The sequence below is a fragment of the Oenanthe melanoleuca genome, unplaced genomic scaffold (assembly GCF_029582105.1).
Source record: "Oenanthe melanoleuca isolate GR-GAL-2019-014 unplaced genomic scaffold, OMel1.0 S095, whole genome shotgun sequence".
In the NCBI taxonomy this organism is placed as follows: Eukaryota; Metazoa; Chordata; class Aves; order Passeriformes; family Muscicapidae; genus Oenanthe; species Oenanthe melanoleuca.
In genome coordinates, this window is record NW_026612744.1 from 1 (window position 1) to 17,151 (window position 17,151).

Consider the following 17,151-nt stretch of genomic DNA (forward strand, 5'->3'; position numbering starts at 1 on the left):
GGGAACTTCTTTTTGTACACAACTCCTGCAGAAGTTGTCACTATTGCAATGAGCACTTATGGGCAGCTAAAGGAAGCGGTGTTGCAACTGATGAAACACCAAAATGATGGAGGATTTGAGAAAAGGAAGAGTTTTCACATGTTTGTTAAAGCTGTAAAAAACTAGGTTGCAGCAAGTCTGCAGTGAACAGCCACATGAGGAAAATCTAGGGCAGATACAATTAGGAAGCAAAACCCTCAAAAAAAAAGTGTTTGTAAGATCTGCTTCAAGCCACACTTCACCCAGATTCTCTTAAAGAGAGAACTTTCTCTTATCAATGAAACAAACCCCCTACAAGACACCTTTCACTGGAAGTGAAAAGATATTTATTGGCTGTGCTTCTACAGCAAAGCACAGCCACCAGCCTCACCTCCTGCTCAGAGAGTCCATCGATGATTTCTGAAATCTCGTGTTCACTTCTAGCAATGGTTGCTGAAAGGCCAGCCCCTCTTTGGCCAACTCTGAAACAAGGGGAAAACAGAAGGAAAAAGAATAAAGTGGAAATCAGCTCTATCTGCAGGTTTTGTACACCACAACAACCTCCAAAATTCCTTATAATGCTGCTAGCAGTCTCTCAAATCAGTTAGGACTGGTCTTTCTTCAGGAGAGTCAGAGCACAAAGTCTGTCATGTCCTGCTCGGTTTTACAGTGATTTGGCAAAGCTCAGCAGAAAGGGCACAAAAACAGGTGTTACTACCAGTTCCACTGCAAAGTAGGTGCTTCAGATAAATGAATTTGATTCTGCTGAGCATGAGAAATGCTCATCAGTGGCACAGAAATTATCCCCTTAATTAGTACAACTCGAAAGAGCCTTTTTGTTTTTTTTCAAGAAAACCAAACTAAATTTGTCTTTTATCAGTTTGGTCAAGTTATTAATACAGCACAGAGAATTGTAACAACAAAAGAAGATTTTCCACTTTTGAATTGATGGGGAGAGGTGTAATTTGGAATTTTTCAGCCTGTGATCTTTACCTTTAGGAACATCATAATAATATACTACAGCGTGTGGGTCAAAAAGCATTTCAGAGTTAAAAATCTCTACTAAATGGAGAGACAAAATACCTCAAGGATTTTAGTGAATTCATTTATTTGCACAAAATCTGAGGAAAAGCCCTTAGTATTTATATGGCAATAGTATTAGAGCACAGTTATAGACAGAGAGGACATTATTTTACAGTATATAAATATAAAGAGATGACCCCTTCCCAAGTCATTAAAGTGAAACTTCTTATGTATGAGTGCTGTTCCCATTCTAACAACTAACTTTCTTCTTTTCTTGATTCCCTATAATCTCTCAGCCTTCACAGTGTATTGCAAAGTCTCTGCTTTCCCCATGTTTTATGACAAAAAGGTGATGAAGACAGACGGTTACAACAGATGAGATTAAATCTTTATGGGGCTGGAACTCTCCAAGGTGTATTGAAATGATTTTGAACATGAGATAAACAGATTTCAACACAACTGAATCAAACTTGACCTAATTCTAATTTAAATCCTATCTCTCTACCTACAGTACTGCAAGGTGAACTCTCAAGTGAACTGCACTTCATTCCTTTTAAGATTCCTTGTAGCTTCCATCTAACAAATGTCTGATAGATTAAAATTAAATAATAGGGCCTTAATTGCTGCACCTTGAATATTTTAAAATGCAAAAACGTCTGGAATAAAATTACCTGGCAAGTACAACAAAAGATCAGTCAAATTGTTAATTAAGAAGATAAATGGTTTTTGAGTGTGGGGGCTAATGAATACAGGGATCATGAAACACAGGAGTAACAGAAACCAACAGTGACAGAAAAATACCAGTGTAAATTAGGGTGGGTGCCCAAAATGAACAGGCTCATGGGAAGCTGATGCTCCAATTGTCTTCAGAACTCCACAAACCCCTTTTTGAGCAGCTTAAATCACAGCTTAACCACAACCTAAGCAGCCTTTGCTAATTGGCCCTTTTCTTGTGTTCATTTTGGAAAATAAGGGGTTTGATGGCAGATCTGAAAAGGGACAGGGGAAAGGAGCCCTGTGGACATCACAGCAGATGAGAGGACACCAAGGGCTGAGGCTGGCACTGCTGGCACAGCTGGAGGGGAGGGACAGCAAAGGGGACATATGTGACAGTGGACAGATAAAGTCAGGGAGATCCTTAGGAGAGGAAGTGAAACTTGAGCTCAATGCCATGGAAACACAGTGAACAAAGGGAAGAACATTTCACTTTATACTCTGTGACACATTAATATTCTTTTTAAAGCAATAAAGTGATGAACATAAAACTTAATAATTAAAATGAACTGATTTTATTATAAATCACTTTAAAACTGAAGACTGAAGAGATGTTTTGCAGGAATATTTCAAATCTCCAGCAATACCTTTGGAATCTTTCTTGCTGTTCTCTCTGTTTTCGGATTTCTGGGAATTGTTTCTCATAGTACTCCCGTGTTTTGCTCTCCTTGGCTTTCCTGCGTGGATTATTTTCTATCCTGTCTACTTTCTTCTCCCATGCCTCCATCAGCTGATCATAACGTTGACAGATTTTTTGCTCCTGTAAATTCCAAAAGCAAACCTTGAACTAAGCAAAATACACCAAGTGATCAGTACATGTCACACAGGCAGGCTCCTGGAATGCACAGATTTTTCCTGCTCCAGTCCCTTCCATGTTGAAGATGACTTAAACCAAATTTCCAGCACAAAAAAGGTGAGGAAGTGGATACAAAAATGTAGATTTTGAATATTATACACTCTTTCTTTGCTTTACACATCCTAGTGGTATTTGGTAATTGTCATTACTGCCTTCCAGAAATATCCCATATTTGTTTTAGCCTAAGACCTTATTTTTCCAATTAATATATTTGGGAATGCAAGACAATGGTCCAGACAGAAAACCAACCACATGCTTCTTTTAGAAAATCTTACCCGTTGTTTTCTTGCATGGTTCCTTCTTTTAAAGAATAGGATCAGCTTTTTCCTCATCACCTGGTTTCTGGAAAACAAAATTAGGAGAAAAAAGTGAACTATAAGAATCAAGCACTTCAAAACTACTCAACAAAACCCATCTCAATTCTAGATGTCAGATCTTCATTATGAATAACAGTTTCAGGGTAAAAAATAGGGAAAATTCCCAGTGAAGTTAAGCTACCTAAATCACCTAATACTGTCTTTTTTCAGAGAAGAGATTCTTGAAGATGGCTGGAACAAGCAATTGAGACACAAAAGGTTCCAATTTCAAGGCAGGTGCTCTGCTTTACCACAAGAGAGATAATATGCTAAAATGAAAAAAAATTGATTTAAGCTATTATGCTTTTATGGGGGAAAAGTCTTTGCAATTCAGCCCTAAAATTAAGTTTTCCAATAAATTATTCAAGAAATAAGTACTTTGGAACTGCTATACAAATCTATTTGATGGAGTGGCACAAAAATTACTTTTTTTAAGATAAGTTTTTAAAGGACAGCCAACTTAAATTTTATTGTTTATTTTTGTCTTTAAATGAAGATGGAAAGCCAGGGCTTCCCTCTGCCTTCAGCACATATAATGCACATCTTGCAGAACTGTTTTACAACAAAGAAATCAGAAAGTTACATGGACTGGAAGTTTTTACTTATGGTTAAAACTCCCACATCCTATTTGGAGATGACAGCAGTGAAAAATGTGAGGGAATGTTTAAGCCCTGAATAGGACAATGAGAGGGTATCAAAGCACTCACGTTTTGATGTTTTCATGGTAGACCTTGGTGTCTGAGGGTTGGTTGTAAAGTGGCTGCAATTTGGGATGAGAAAGGAACACTTAGCACTTTGCAATGCCTGGAACTCTAAATGTGTATGCAACACATTTAACAATATTTTAGTATTCTGAGAACAGTGCACTCAATCTGAGATGCAGCAGAGCTGAAGGGACTAGAAGATATTCAGCACAAAGCACAGATTTCATTACTTAAAATTATATTGTAACTATTTATGTATATAACAGTACTTAATTTCTTCATACTTCAAACTGTTCTCTCAAATAGATTAAAATCTGTTTTAAAAAATCACACTTACATGGCAAATGAACTCACTCAAGCCCCAACTCACCAGTGCATTTAGACACACATTTCTTCTACACATAATCACAGAATTACAGCTGTTCAGCATAACAGAATTAGAGCAACTGACAACACAGAAAATAGTACAAAACAAAAAAAGCAGAATTCTACAACTTACCAATTCAACTTTTGGACCAAGACCTTCAAAAATCTTGTGAGCTTCTTCTGCTTTTTTCTGCAAACAAGATTTTTTTTTACAGTCTGAGTAAATCCTCTGAAGTTCATACGAAATGTGGATCTGAACTCTATGGTCTCTGCTAAACCCCTGCTTGACCACACGAGATCCTTCTTAACCTACTTCTGCAGTGTTGCCTCAGCAAATAAAGAAACCTGTACTTGAATTGTGTGGTAGTGACTCTGAACTCCAAGTCTGGAAGCTGATAAAGCATAAAAGCAGAAACTGACCTCTGCAGTCCAAAAAAACCATGCATTTCATAATAAATAATTATAAAGAGGAAGAAAGGTGTCCAGTAAAATAAAGTATAGTTAGCTTTGAAAAACGGAATTAAGAGACCAAAATTCTCCAATTGCCAAATCTGGGAGTGTGAATCCATGTGTACATAAACACACAAAGTGTGTCAAAGGTCCTTCATTCACACCAAGGGAAGACTACAAAATAATTCTGACCCCTCCTTGCATGGAATGCTTGGGACACAGTTGTACTGTACAAAATCTAGCATTGTCTGCAGGGGGTTTTTACCTCCTCAGATTAAAAAAAATTAAAAGCTATTGCAATAGAAGTTAGCTGCTCCTCTAAACTACAGAATAAAATTGGGAAATTAAACAAACATTTATCACTCACAAAAGATCACAATACTTTCAAACTCCCCAGATATCTGACTCCCTAATCTCAAACTACCATGGGGAAAAAAGGCAGGAAGCATTTTTACTGTTACTGTTGGCAATATTACTGAGCTCCTGAACTTTCCTCACCACCTAAACAACAAAAGCTCATAATTCACTGATATATTACTACTTCATATCTGTTTATTTATCCAAATCTTAAGTGACAGAGTTTATAAAGAAGGCACAAAATCCTACAACATATGCAGTTTTTTCTCTTCAGCTCATTTGAAAGTAGAGTCTTCAGCCAAGTTTGTCAGCTCATGTGAGGAATAGGGAATTCAAGATTAATTTCTGAGGCATTTTTCATATCACACACTTAAAAGGACATAATTGTGTGTGTTTTTACATGGATGTCAGCACAAGGGTCTAAGCATGAGGCCCACAGCTCAGAGTGCTTACAGGATAGAAGGATGATTCCCATGATCAAGAATAAAAATGTCATAAAAATACCTTTCATTTAAAGCAAATGAATAGTAAAAGAGGAGTGGGAAAATCAGCAAAACAGAAAAATTTTCTCCATGGAAGTAAATGAAGAGCTAATGAGTGTCAGCAGAGAGGCAGTGAGAGGCCTGGGCGGGGTGCAGGGCACTCACCCGGTTCTCATCGTAAATGATCTGGACGATGCTGCGGTGCTTCTGCTCCACGGGAGGAGGGGACACCGGCCGCTCCGGCTCGGGAGGCTTAGCAGCTTCTTCTTCAAGTTGTTGCTAAGAGACCAAAGAAAGAAAATCAGCCATCCATGTTCCCCCACCAGTAATTAGTCACCAGAGTTAAAATACGCAGCTGATCAGTCAGCACTGCCTCTTATTTCGCTTTGCAATGACGAGGAATGAATGAAATGGTTTTAAGGCCCACAGAGACAATAACAAGACTATTTTTGTGCTATTGGTAACTCAAATTTCCTGTTTACAAGACTCACCTGCCTTGAAACAGGTTTCAGCATGATAGCTAAAGCCACTGTCACTTCGTAACTTAACATTATTTAACTTTAAACAAAAGTATAAACTTTGGAGAAGAGTTACATCAGAGCTGCCTTCTCCCAGTGGAAATAAACCACGGAGCTGCCTTTCTGCACTGTGGATGTTCAAGTGCCATCATTACAGCTGTCTCATGGTTTCAAAAGGTACAAAAGTCCTCCTAACACTCCACAGAGAACATCATTCTAAAGGTACTTCACAGCAAAAATAAACCACTCAGCACGCATTAGAGTTCCAAGACTGTTACAATACCAAACAAGCAAAAAAAAACATACCAAGACTGAACAAACCAAAACCACCCTGTAATCCTTTCCTAACTACTACACTGCTGTGATTTACTTTCACATCAAATAAATCTGGTCCAGTGACATCTTAATTTTTAAAATATCCTTCACTCATGCCTGCCACAAACATATAACAAAGAACTTCTGACACCAGGGATCCATCCTGCCTTACAGTCCTAACTAGAATGTGCTACTCTGCTGTGCAAGAATTCCCTTAGCAGAATGCCTTAAGACATGGACTCAGTTATTTAAAAAATCTATAAAGTTGATGTTTAAGTCAAATCACAGACAAATGTGCACAAATGACCCTTCATAGATGAGTTGCACAGCACTTGCTGATTTTGTGGAAAAGTGCACAGAGAGATAAGTATCATTAACAAACAGGTACTCAGTGACAGCCTTTTTTGTTTTTCTGCTGGAGGTCACTTTACAGGTCATTAAAATTCAGACGTAATTAAATGCTTCCAGACCATAAAAAACACACAGCTCCTGAGAGTTGTCTGTTTGTTATCCTGGACCTACAAGTTAACAAATCCTACAGTGTAACTCTTATTTCCTCCAGAGTTCCAACTGAAAAAGAGTGAAGCTGGCACTTTTTCTATCTGGATCTTTGAAAGTCAGAAAAGGAAAAGGAAACAAGGACTTTGCTTTTGTCAATGACTAACAGATGCCTCAATTGAAGGGTGGGTTTACTTGGCCACAACAGCTACTGGGAAAGCAACTTCTGCCAGCAAACACTTCCTTTGCTTCCAGTGGCTGAAGTGCAGTGCTCTGATGCAAAGCATAGAAAGGGCCATAAAAAAAAAAAAGTGATATTTCCTCCTTTATTTCTCTGCTCTCTGAATTTTTTCACATCCCTCCTACTGCACTTGCCCCCAAGGCTGACCTTAATTCCAGATGTTAGGATCTCTCACCCTTGGGAGAGAAGATGATCCAGGGACTTTTGTACAAGCTCTGGTTTTGGAGATGCATGCAAGGGATTCTCCCCTTGCACAGACTATGACAGAAGAAAGATGATCCTCCCCTCAACCAGCAGGCAGCTCTGAAGCTGAAATTACAGTCACAGTGCCCTTGTTTCACAGCAGTTTCAACTATAAACCCATCTACCACTGTTGCTCCTATGTGGCTTTCTCCTGCTTTCAAAAATGTTTAAAATTGCATGACGTCCAACTCATTTAAAATAAAATCGTACACATAACCTTTCCTTTTCAAATTCTGCATCTGATTCATTAACCAAAAAAATTCACCATCTCCAAATAAGGTTTTTCCACACCTCTTTCACTGGCAGAAAACAAGAGCAGTGCCTGCTGTGCTTACTTGCTTTTTCTTCAGAGGATTTGCTGTTCCACTTTGGCAATTTCGCGATCGACGCGGTCCATGCTCTGTATCAATTCTTCCTTTGACAGCTTGGAAGGTGAAGCATTTTGGTCCTCCCCACAAGGCTGACCAGAAATTGGAGAAGATGGTCCCTCATGCTTTCCTCCAAAAGCTGGGTCCTTCCATTGGGACAAGAGATGGTGGGGAGACAGAGAGGAAATCAGTCATAACTTGGGAATGATCAATAACCAAACACCCAGGAATTAACAACGATTTCCAGTTATGTGTATCTCTGTTGAGAAGTCAATTAAAGTTTTCATTATACTTTAAATCTTACATGATAGTGTAATTCCCAAGTTTCATTTTCAAAAACACCATACTGCAATATTTATCTTGAAAGCAAAATAAGACCCAAATGCCTTCCTTTTAAAATACATCTTCATAAACATAAAGAGTAACTTTTATTTTTAAAGGAAGGGTTACTTGACAGCCACTCCTCAATACTCTGCACCTATACTGAGGAGGATATTCTTGAAGATAACCATGATCAGCCTGATAAAACACATCTAGAGTTAGTTGTGGTTATAAATGTGAAGTTCTCTTGAATTCAGCTCTAATATCCAATAGCTAAAATAGGAAATACCCACCCCAAACTAGATTGTCTTCGATTTAGCCAAAATGAGACAGTGACAAGTATAATTAGTGTTATGTAAATAAGCAGATTCATTTCAAATGCTTAAAAGGGAAAAGGGGGCAGAAAGAAGTACTTTGACTATTCATTCCTAATGTTAATTACAGGAAAAAATGGACTTGCATGCGTTTGCCAGCAGCTTTCAGTTGAAAAGCAGAAATATTTCACGCACTATGCTATGATCATTTTACAACTGAGGTTTGAGTGACTTAAGAGAGTAGTGGCAACTCAGAATTCCAGTCTATTTACTGTGTTTGAGTCAGACTGTGTAAGAGAGTAACACTGACTCATGATCACAGCTTCTGATAATGTGTAAAAGTAAATTTTTGGGATTAAAGAAAAAACCCAAACAAACAAAAAAATTACCTAACAGAAAAAATCCAATTAGCTCACTGCAACACAGCAAGTCAGGCCTTCAGCACTGTAACAGCAAATGGCTTTACCTTCTTAATATCTGCAGATCTCAACCCTTCCTGCAGAGGATGCACTAAAGGCAAGACAGTGGCTGCACTGACACGCTGGAAATGGGAATCAGACACTTGCTCAAGACGTGGTCGCTTAGATTCCAGTGAATCATGATCTGTCTGAGATGGACCTGGATGAAACTGCTGTTCATATCCAGTTCTCCTTTCCTGAGGCCTATACATAAGAGATAAATTGTTAAAATAGACATTTTTGATATGAGAAAAATCCTCAACACTTTTCAGTTTTAAAGGAGATGCAATTCGGTGAGGCTCCTTCTGAATAGTAAAGCAGATAAATGTTTTTAAGTATAAACTTCAAAAATACAATACTTAAAATCTATTGGAGAAGAGTAAGTGAACTTGACTCTCAAGTTAAAGGCACTCCTATTATTACACAACCTTAAAAAAAAACTCAGCACTGCTACAAGGATATTGCTCAAATCAAAGCTCTGATCCAAATTAACACACCAAAAATCCGTGAGAAAAACACAGTACTATATTCCACTGAAAATGGCCACAACAGCTCCGTTATTGAATTTCTGCAGCCAAATAATTTTTAAATATACACAGAACGCCTGAGATGAGCCATGAGTCTGTTTGGAACTTGATCTCTACTAAAATGCTACTCTGTGACAGAAGCAGTCATTGATTCAATCTATGAGTCATTTAAAGACTCCTCCTTCTCAGAAAATGCTCAACAGTTATCACTTGCTGTTCCCAGTGCAGTGCACAGGATGTCCATAAAAGACCCTCATATGCTTCAACATCTTCCTATGAAGTGCCACTGAAGAGATGACAGCAGCAGTTTCCTGCAGTTTGCCAGAACTACCAAATAAGCTTTTACAAATTTACAGTCGGGGTGGGGGGGGGGGGGGGGGGAGTGTGATTTACTACTGCTATAAACTCAATTTTGAGAACTCTAAAAGCTGCTGTGATTCTCAGCATTAAAACAGAGCCTTACTGACATTTTGCTGACACAAGATGAAGGCAATATGGAAGCCCCAGATTTCACTATCATCAAGTTATTTCTGGGAATATCCTAATGAGATTTTAAGCCAGACCAGTATTTACATAACATTCATCATGGGTATTTGTTCAGAACCAGATCGGCCAGTTATAGCCAAAATAAACCTCCAGCAGTAATCCTGCATATAAAGTTGCTCCTAGCAGATATATTCACTAAGAGTCCAATGCAAAAGAAGGTTTTTACAAGGAGTGAGTGCAAGAAAAAAAAAGAGGCTGTTACAGGCACTAACACTTAATTATGACTGTACACCAGCAGCCTGCCTAACACAGAATTGAGTGCATAAATCATATTTCAATCTCTCCCCTAAACAGAAGCATGTTCCTGCTAACTTGCTACTATCCATTAAATATCATTCTGATCTGTAGTGGGATTTTAATCTCTGAATTTGATGTTCAGAGAACATTCAATGTTCTTCAAATGGATGCTAAACATTGCCTGAGAACCTTCTTGAACCTACAATGATGATGCACATTGATCATCCCTCAACATCCCGCATGCAGCATCATTGGGAAGGGAGATATTGGCAAACCGAAAGTAACTCCAGCATCTGATCCACTGCTGCTGTCCACTGTGTGTGTCCTCAGGTAGCCCCAGAGCAGCTGCATGCACGAGGCTGGTGCTCACACCTTCCAGCTCAGCTCCTCACCTGTCAGAGCCTGGGTGGAACTCGGAGAGCAGGGAGGGCCTGCGCCGGAGCTGCTGCTGCTGCTGCTGCTGCTGCAGGAGCTGCGTGGCCTGACTGACTTCCAGGTGAGACGAGCGATAGTCGGGAACAGCAAATTCCTGAGGGGAACACCTCTCGTGTTAATAGGAACAAGAGCATGCAGTGACCATGAGCATTTCCAAAGGTATTTAATACAGAGTAACACCAGATCGATAAAGTCTTACTCCAGCTCAAAAAATGCTGGCGAATGGCAGTTCCGAGACTTAAATAAACTTGAAAGAGACTAAATATTTATACTAGGAATTCCACCTAATTTATTAACAACTTCTAACAAAACACAGATGAGTCAGCAGCAAGCAGATGAATAGCCTTTTAAAAATATCCTTTAAAATCAGTCTTGCACATCCAACTGCAAAGTGGTAAAATGAGAGCAACCGAGGCAATTTCTTTTGTTACCACCTCAAGACATTTTTATATGAGACACTATTAATCACGACTAAGAGTCACACAAGATGCATCTTCCAACTGACACAATTTACAATCAAAGTGAGGTAAAAGACCATTTATTTGTATTTTTGTATGATCAACCACTTGCTTTTAAAAATTACATGCAGCTGGCACTAAGCAAAGAGAAGCTCTACAAGACATGTAATAGATCATTACCCATGAGATTCAGTTTTCATAAATTATCTAAAAATAAACACAGAGCAAGCCAAAAAGTTTCAGTTTTTGAATTTCCTTTTGCTAAGATGGAAGTAGAAGAAAATATCCACACTATCTGCAGCAGGAGGAGAATGTCATTAAAATGAGGGAAACCTGAACTGTCGTAAAGCCAACAGCTGGTCCTCCACACACAGAGCACAGGATGGCAGAATAAAAGCTTGGCAGAAATAAGCAAGTGGGATATCCTTAGAAATCTTTTACTCCCATTCTGGCCAGCAGAACTCAGCAGCATTGGTACAGCACTTCAGAAAAAAAATCAGTGTAACAGAAGTTTTTTTTGCACAGAATTTTGACTAGTACCACATTTAACTTAGAGATTCTAGCCCAATACTGCTGCAGAAGTTTAGGAACACAACCCCTACCGAATTTATTCAAATCATGAGAAACCAATGATAAAACCAGGACGTTTATACTAATAAAGGGCAAGGAGGGCAAAGTAAAACTCAAGACACCCCACAAGTATTTAACTAAGCAGACTGGCAGCAGCTCTCCCCAGCAGGGCACACGGATGTGTTTTCAAATGCGAACGACTTGTGTTATCTCAGCTTAAAAAGCAGAAATAATCCCTTTTTTTGGCACGGCAAGATCTTGAAGTACAGCCTGGCTGCAGGCCAGGCTCTGGGCTGTCCCCTTACCTGCTGGTGGCGGGTGCTGGGGAAGGTGTACTGCACAGAGTGGGGCGGGTACCGGCTCTGCTCCGTGCTGAAAGCTCCTTGGTTCGGAGGGTAGCCTGAACTTGACATTATCAGGGAAGGAGTCTCCACAAAGCTGTGAGATCAAGACCAGCAAGCAATCATGTTTCTAGGAAACCGCCTAAAGGGAAAAAGATCGCTGATAAGCACTGAAGTACCAGATGTACTCACAATACATTACAGCCATAGTCACCTAAGCAAAACAACCATTACCAGTAAAAGCTTTTTCCTGATGTATTTATTTAATAGGTTACTCCAGTCTGAAACACGTTAACGGGTCTTAAATAGGCTCAAAATGAGACGTGTCAGCATTGTCTACACAAAGATTTGAGGATTATACTGTCAGAATACATCCTTTTACCAGTTACCAGTTGAGTTACAATTTGACAAGAAAAGTAGGTCACTTTAAATAAATTTTAAAGAGGTTATAAGTCTTTAGATGGATTCTGCATTTACAGTCAATTTCCTTAGCACAACACAAAGTTCACTTTTGTTTCTTGTACAAAGTTTTTGGATTCCATGAACTGTTGCTGATTTTCAGATCCAGGTAGTCCCAGGGATGCACTCAGTGTCACCTACAGTTCACTAAATCCCAGGGCGTTACTCAGGCCCTGAATGCCATCAGCATCCAGCAGCAGCTTAACTCAAGCAGTCAGTAAAAAAGGCACTCACAAAGCAGAAAACCAGCTCTGCTTCAAATGCCAGCGTAGCTTGGCTCCTACAGGATGCCAGAAACTGAATATACTACAAAGCCTTAAAACAATCTTTTTCAGTTGACAATCAATGACTACTTTGCCTCTTCTGCATTCTCCAGCTGCAGATGGAGAGCAAACACCGAACTGCAAACTGATTGGGGAGAGATTTTAAATACTGCAGAAATCCAGAAAAGTCTCCTATCAAAGTCTGAGCATGCCTGAGGCTGGGTATAGTCCAGCTGATTCAACCCTGCTCCCCATCAGTGTTTTGAGCAGGTAAATTAAGGCTCTAAGCAAAAAAAGTTGGACATAAATACATTTTAAACAGAAAATATTTTTCTCTGATAGCTCAAAAGATGTAATCCTGGGCGCCTGTGTATTAAATCCAGAATTCTATTGGAGGTGGAGCAAATTCTTCATCTGTTGCCCAGAGCCCAGCAGACATATCAGACCTTCAAATAAACTGTTGATCTCTGCCTCAATGGCTACATTTCACAGCACATTAATCCACAGCATTTCACAGACATCACCTATAAAGTTATACTTCTGAACTGCATCTTCCATTATCAGTCAACAGACAAAACCAGCTCAGCAAAGAGCAAGCTATACAAACAGATTCTGAAGTATATCTGACATATTTTATCTTTTCTGTTCTGGTCAGGAGATTTTTCCTCCTTAACTCTCCATCAAACAAAGCTTCACATGTTGGACTATCAGAATAATGAGACAAATTTACATTTACCTCTTAAACCTGATTTTAGCTATGAAAAATCAAAGAAAAAGATAACAGTTTCTCTTTCGAAGCAATACTACACATCAGTAGTAGTGTGCTTTATAGTTGCTATACATCTATTATAGTACCTATAATTCATATCCAAGTGACAAGCTGTAACAGAATGCTTCACCATTAACATTTATTATACTTCATCATTCACACTGCATTCATTGGAGTACAGCTTTACCTACTATGTGATGGTCTAATGGCTCTGAGTCATATGATTTCCATTTAATCAAGGCACAGTGTCACAAAGCCAGCAGGCTCAGCTGCACACATAGTGAGAGCAGAGAGCTGTCCCTGAGCACTCCACAGTACCCCTAAACCCAGCCCCAGCCAAAAGAAAAACTCTAATTTTCCTTTCTTAGATGGACTTCCACAGGAATGAAAGCTATGGCACATAACTGTCAGCTCATCCAATGTTTACTGATGGGATAACTCTTCCTTTCACAGGCTGAGGCACATTCATCAATAAATGAACTGGCTCCATGGTAGAAAGATGCTCAAACACTTGAAGGTTATGGAAATACAAATCTCAGTTTGATGAATTGCTGGTGCCCCAACCTGTGCTCTTTCAACAGCTTCAAGTGCAGAGATCTGAAGAAACTAGGGATGCAGAGGGGATCAGGAGAGTAACCACTTGAAAATCACACACAAATACAGACCAAGCACTGCAGAATTCAAGGTCCTTTCCAGTTTGTAAAGTTACATCTGCTCCCTATTCCCACAATATTCAGTCAAACTCACAAGTTGATCATTAACCCAGGTGATGAAAGTGCAAGCCAGGCTCACTTTCTATGATGCTATAAAAGCCATTTCTCCATTCACAAGAACTTCAGCGGACACAGTGTTAGATTGGTCTTGAAATCTTTCACAACCAACTGCAGTGAGAGGGCCTGACCATCTCACCACATTCTGCACTGGACATGGAAGGATGAGAGAGAGGGCATGGAGTACAAGAAGAGCATCCTGCATCCATCCAAAAATGTCAACCTAAACCCTCTGATAACTACAAGTTTTACATAATGCATAGGACAACACTGAATCTGATGACTTTTCTACTGAAAACTGCAAGTGTGATCATGTTCGTAGTTGATTTTTTTAAGAAGGAGAATAAATGTAAGTTGCCAACAGAGGAAGGCAACAAGGAGCTTTAGAGACTACAATCATGGTCAATATGAGAGGTGAGAAGCACAGAGAGGAAAAAAAGAAAACATGAAGCTATCAGTGGTGGGGGACCATTCTTCCTCCTCCCTGAGGGAACTGACACAACAGCAGCAGAGATAAGGGGCAACAGTAAAGGAAAACATGTGGTCACATATTGGCAATTACAAGGTGTGGAGGGAGCTGAAGCATGGGGATCCTGCATGGGATCTCAATTCTCTCAAGATAAATCAAGCCTGGAGTACAAACAGGTAAAATGACACTGAAGTACAATGCTCCCTCCCGCTAAGCCTCCTTTTCCTGTTACAGACACACCCACATGCCTGCACACTCTCCTGATCTGACCCCTCTACGTGCCCTGCAGACCCCCCTTATCTCCCAGGCTCCTACAGCATGAGCTTGTTTATGCTCTCTGCTGGGAGGGATTTTTTTTCCCAATTTTTGCCAGTAGAATTACCACAGATATTCTGCTCATTTCTCCCTGTCTTCCTACCTTAATACTGCAATTGTGGATGTAAGTGCTTGACTTCAATTCCTATTTCTCTGCAGGCAACCTTACGACCTGTCAGCCAAAAGCATCTGCCTCTCTCCTCAGCATCTGCTCACACATTTGCAGCAGACACAGATTATTCTTCATCAATCCAGTTCCTGGGCAGCGAGGGCAGTGCCAGCTTCCTGCTGTAACCTCTCCAATTTCCATACATCCAGATTATGTTTAAATACAGCCATTCTTTTGCATAAAACTGTAACTGTGTGTGTAGACTGTAAACAACCTCATCCGGGCTTTCCTCCCTGCTGTATCCTTTCATTAGTCATGACAAACCTCCTCTTGCTGTACCCAAAGCCAACCAGAATCCTCCTGGAAAGTTCCTCACTACTCATTAACTCTCTCTGCCTCTCTGATCCTTGCACTGCCTCCCTCTCCCCTGCCAGAACAGAGGCTGCTCATCTCTATTTTCAGTACCCCCGATAAATTACAACTCCAGAAATCAGCTTCCAACTCTGCTCAGTCAATGACAGCACGATTCTGTTTTTCAGACAAGTATTTTTGTACCTTTTCATATTATTCTGCAAATTTCAGAGGTTAAATATATAAACGTTTAAAAGAGCTGTTACAGACTTTGGAATTCTGCCTCATGTCTCACAAAGATAAAGTTAGGTCATGAATACTTTCATACAGCTGCCAACCAGGCTGGCAAAATGTCTGTGTCACCAAATACTGACAATTAGAAGGGACAGAAAGAAATATTTTTTGTTTTGCAGTTCAGAACCCAGATATTGTGCTATAATGCCCCATTTTGCTGACACTCCCAGACTCTACAGCAAAACAGATGGGGAAACCCAGTAGCATCAAATGGATAATATTAAAACAAATTAAAACTACAGGACACAAAGCAGCAAAGATAAAAAAAGAAGCAGTTAAGTAAAGACACACAGGGGAGGAAAAGCAAGGACAAGAGTAATGGATTCAGGAACTGTGAAGAGATACTTGGCCTTGTGTTAATTTGAGCTTCTCAAGCAAGGAAATGATTTAACAATGTTTATTTCTAAAGGTATGATGATATTTCTGTCTTTGGCCAGCACAAACTACTGAACAGACCCAATTCAGAATTCCCTTTAAAGCTGCTGTTCACACTTACACTCACCATATGCAGGGAATTTTGAGCAAGTTAGAAATAATTTGGAACTGAATATTATAATAGCAACAATCACGGCGTAGTTTCAGCTTGATCTCCAGAACTCAAAATGCTTCAGAAGCAGAGGTACAAACTATCTTCAGCAGACATGTGGGAAAATGAGTCACAGAAAGGTTAAAAAATCTATCAAAGACTCCCCAGGAAATAGTCAAAGTCTGAATCAGAAATAGGACCCGAGTCTTGCAGCACTTTGAAGGCGCTGCCTGAGTGCAGCAGTTCTTCACTTGGAAAAACACAGCAGGTTAAAAACTGGGACTATTTTTAGCAGTTCCCCAAACCCCTTCACTGTGTAGCCACACAGACCTGACAGCAGCTGTCCCAGGGCAGGGCAGTCACCTGCTCCACTTGCTGGAATATCCTATCTCCAACTCTTACCTTCATGGATAAAAGACCAGTCTCATGGGTAAACTCAATTTTCCTTCAGCTATCCAAAACAAGCTGACATTTCTGCATTTAGAGTAATTTTTGTGCCATCTTGAAGTGCTTAACCAACATTTGCTAATTAAATTTCACATCCTTTTGGGAATTTTCCTCATCTTGTTTTTGAGCAAACTAAGTGTGATATAAAGAGTGCAAAGAATGAGATTACAGTCTAACCCGAGTTGGGGGATTTTGTTTTTAAATCAGCAGCTTTAGTAAATTGAGCTCTGATGTAACTAACCCATGGCAGAGCAAGGGAGGCTCTGCCTTGCACAGGGGATCTACAATGAATCATAAAATTAATTCAGGGATATTTATTCAAAGTTTACTCTGGTGAAAAAAAATGAAGAATGAAGGGAAGGTTTCAGCAGTTGGTTTGAAAGGCCTTATCCAGGGCATGAAAATAATAATTGTGAATAATTATTTTTGTGATTTCACTTCATAAAAAAGTTAATGAAATTACCTCATGGAAAAAACCAAAAATCAGGCCATATTTATGAACCAGCCTACTAAACCACACTGACCAGATTTCATGAATTACAGACCTTTCAGGACACAATGCTTCAAATCACATAAAACAAATCAAAACTACAAGTCAAGAGC

At 39.6% G+C, this 17,151-nt stretch overlaps 1 protein-coding gene across 1 annotated transcript; it reads right to left on the minus strand.

The window, feature by feature from the left end:
* Window positions 1-409: 409 nt before the first annotated feature.
* Window positions 410-11,848, minus strand: LOC130266588 (nuclear receptor corepressor 1-like; the record flags this gene model as incomplete). The annotated part of the gene is made up of 10 exons (XM_056515837.1): window positions 11,741-11,848; window positions 10,365-10,501; window positions 8,739-8,866; window positions 7,537-7,688; window positions 5,552-5,665; window positions 4,231-4,287; window positions 3,735-3,787; window positions 2,947-3,013; window positions 2,403-2,575; window positions 410-500 (listed from the first exon to the last, which is right to left on the minus strand). Coding segments are annotated over exons 1-10 (1,080 nt in total), but the record flags the coding sequence as incomplete, so codon positions are not given.
* Window positions 11,849-17,151: the final 5,303 nt, after the last annotated feature.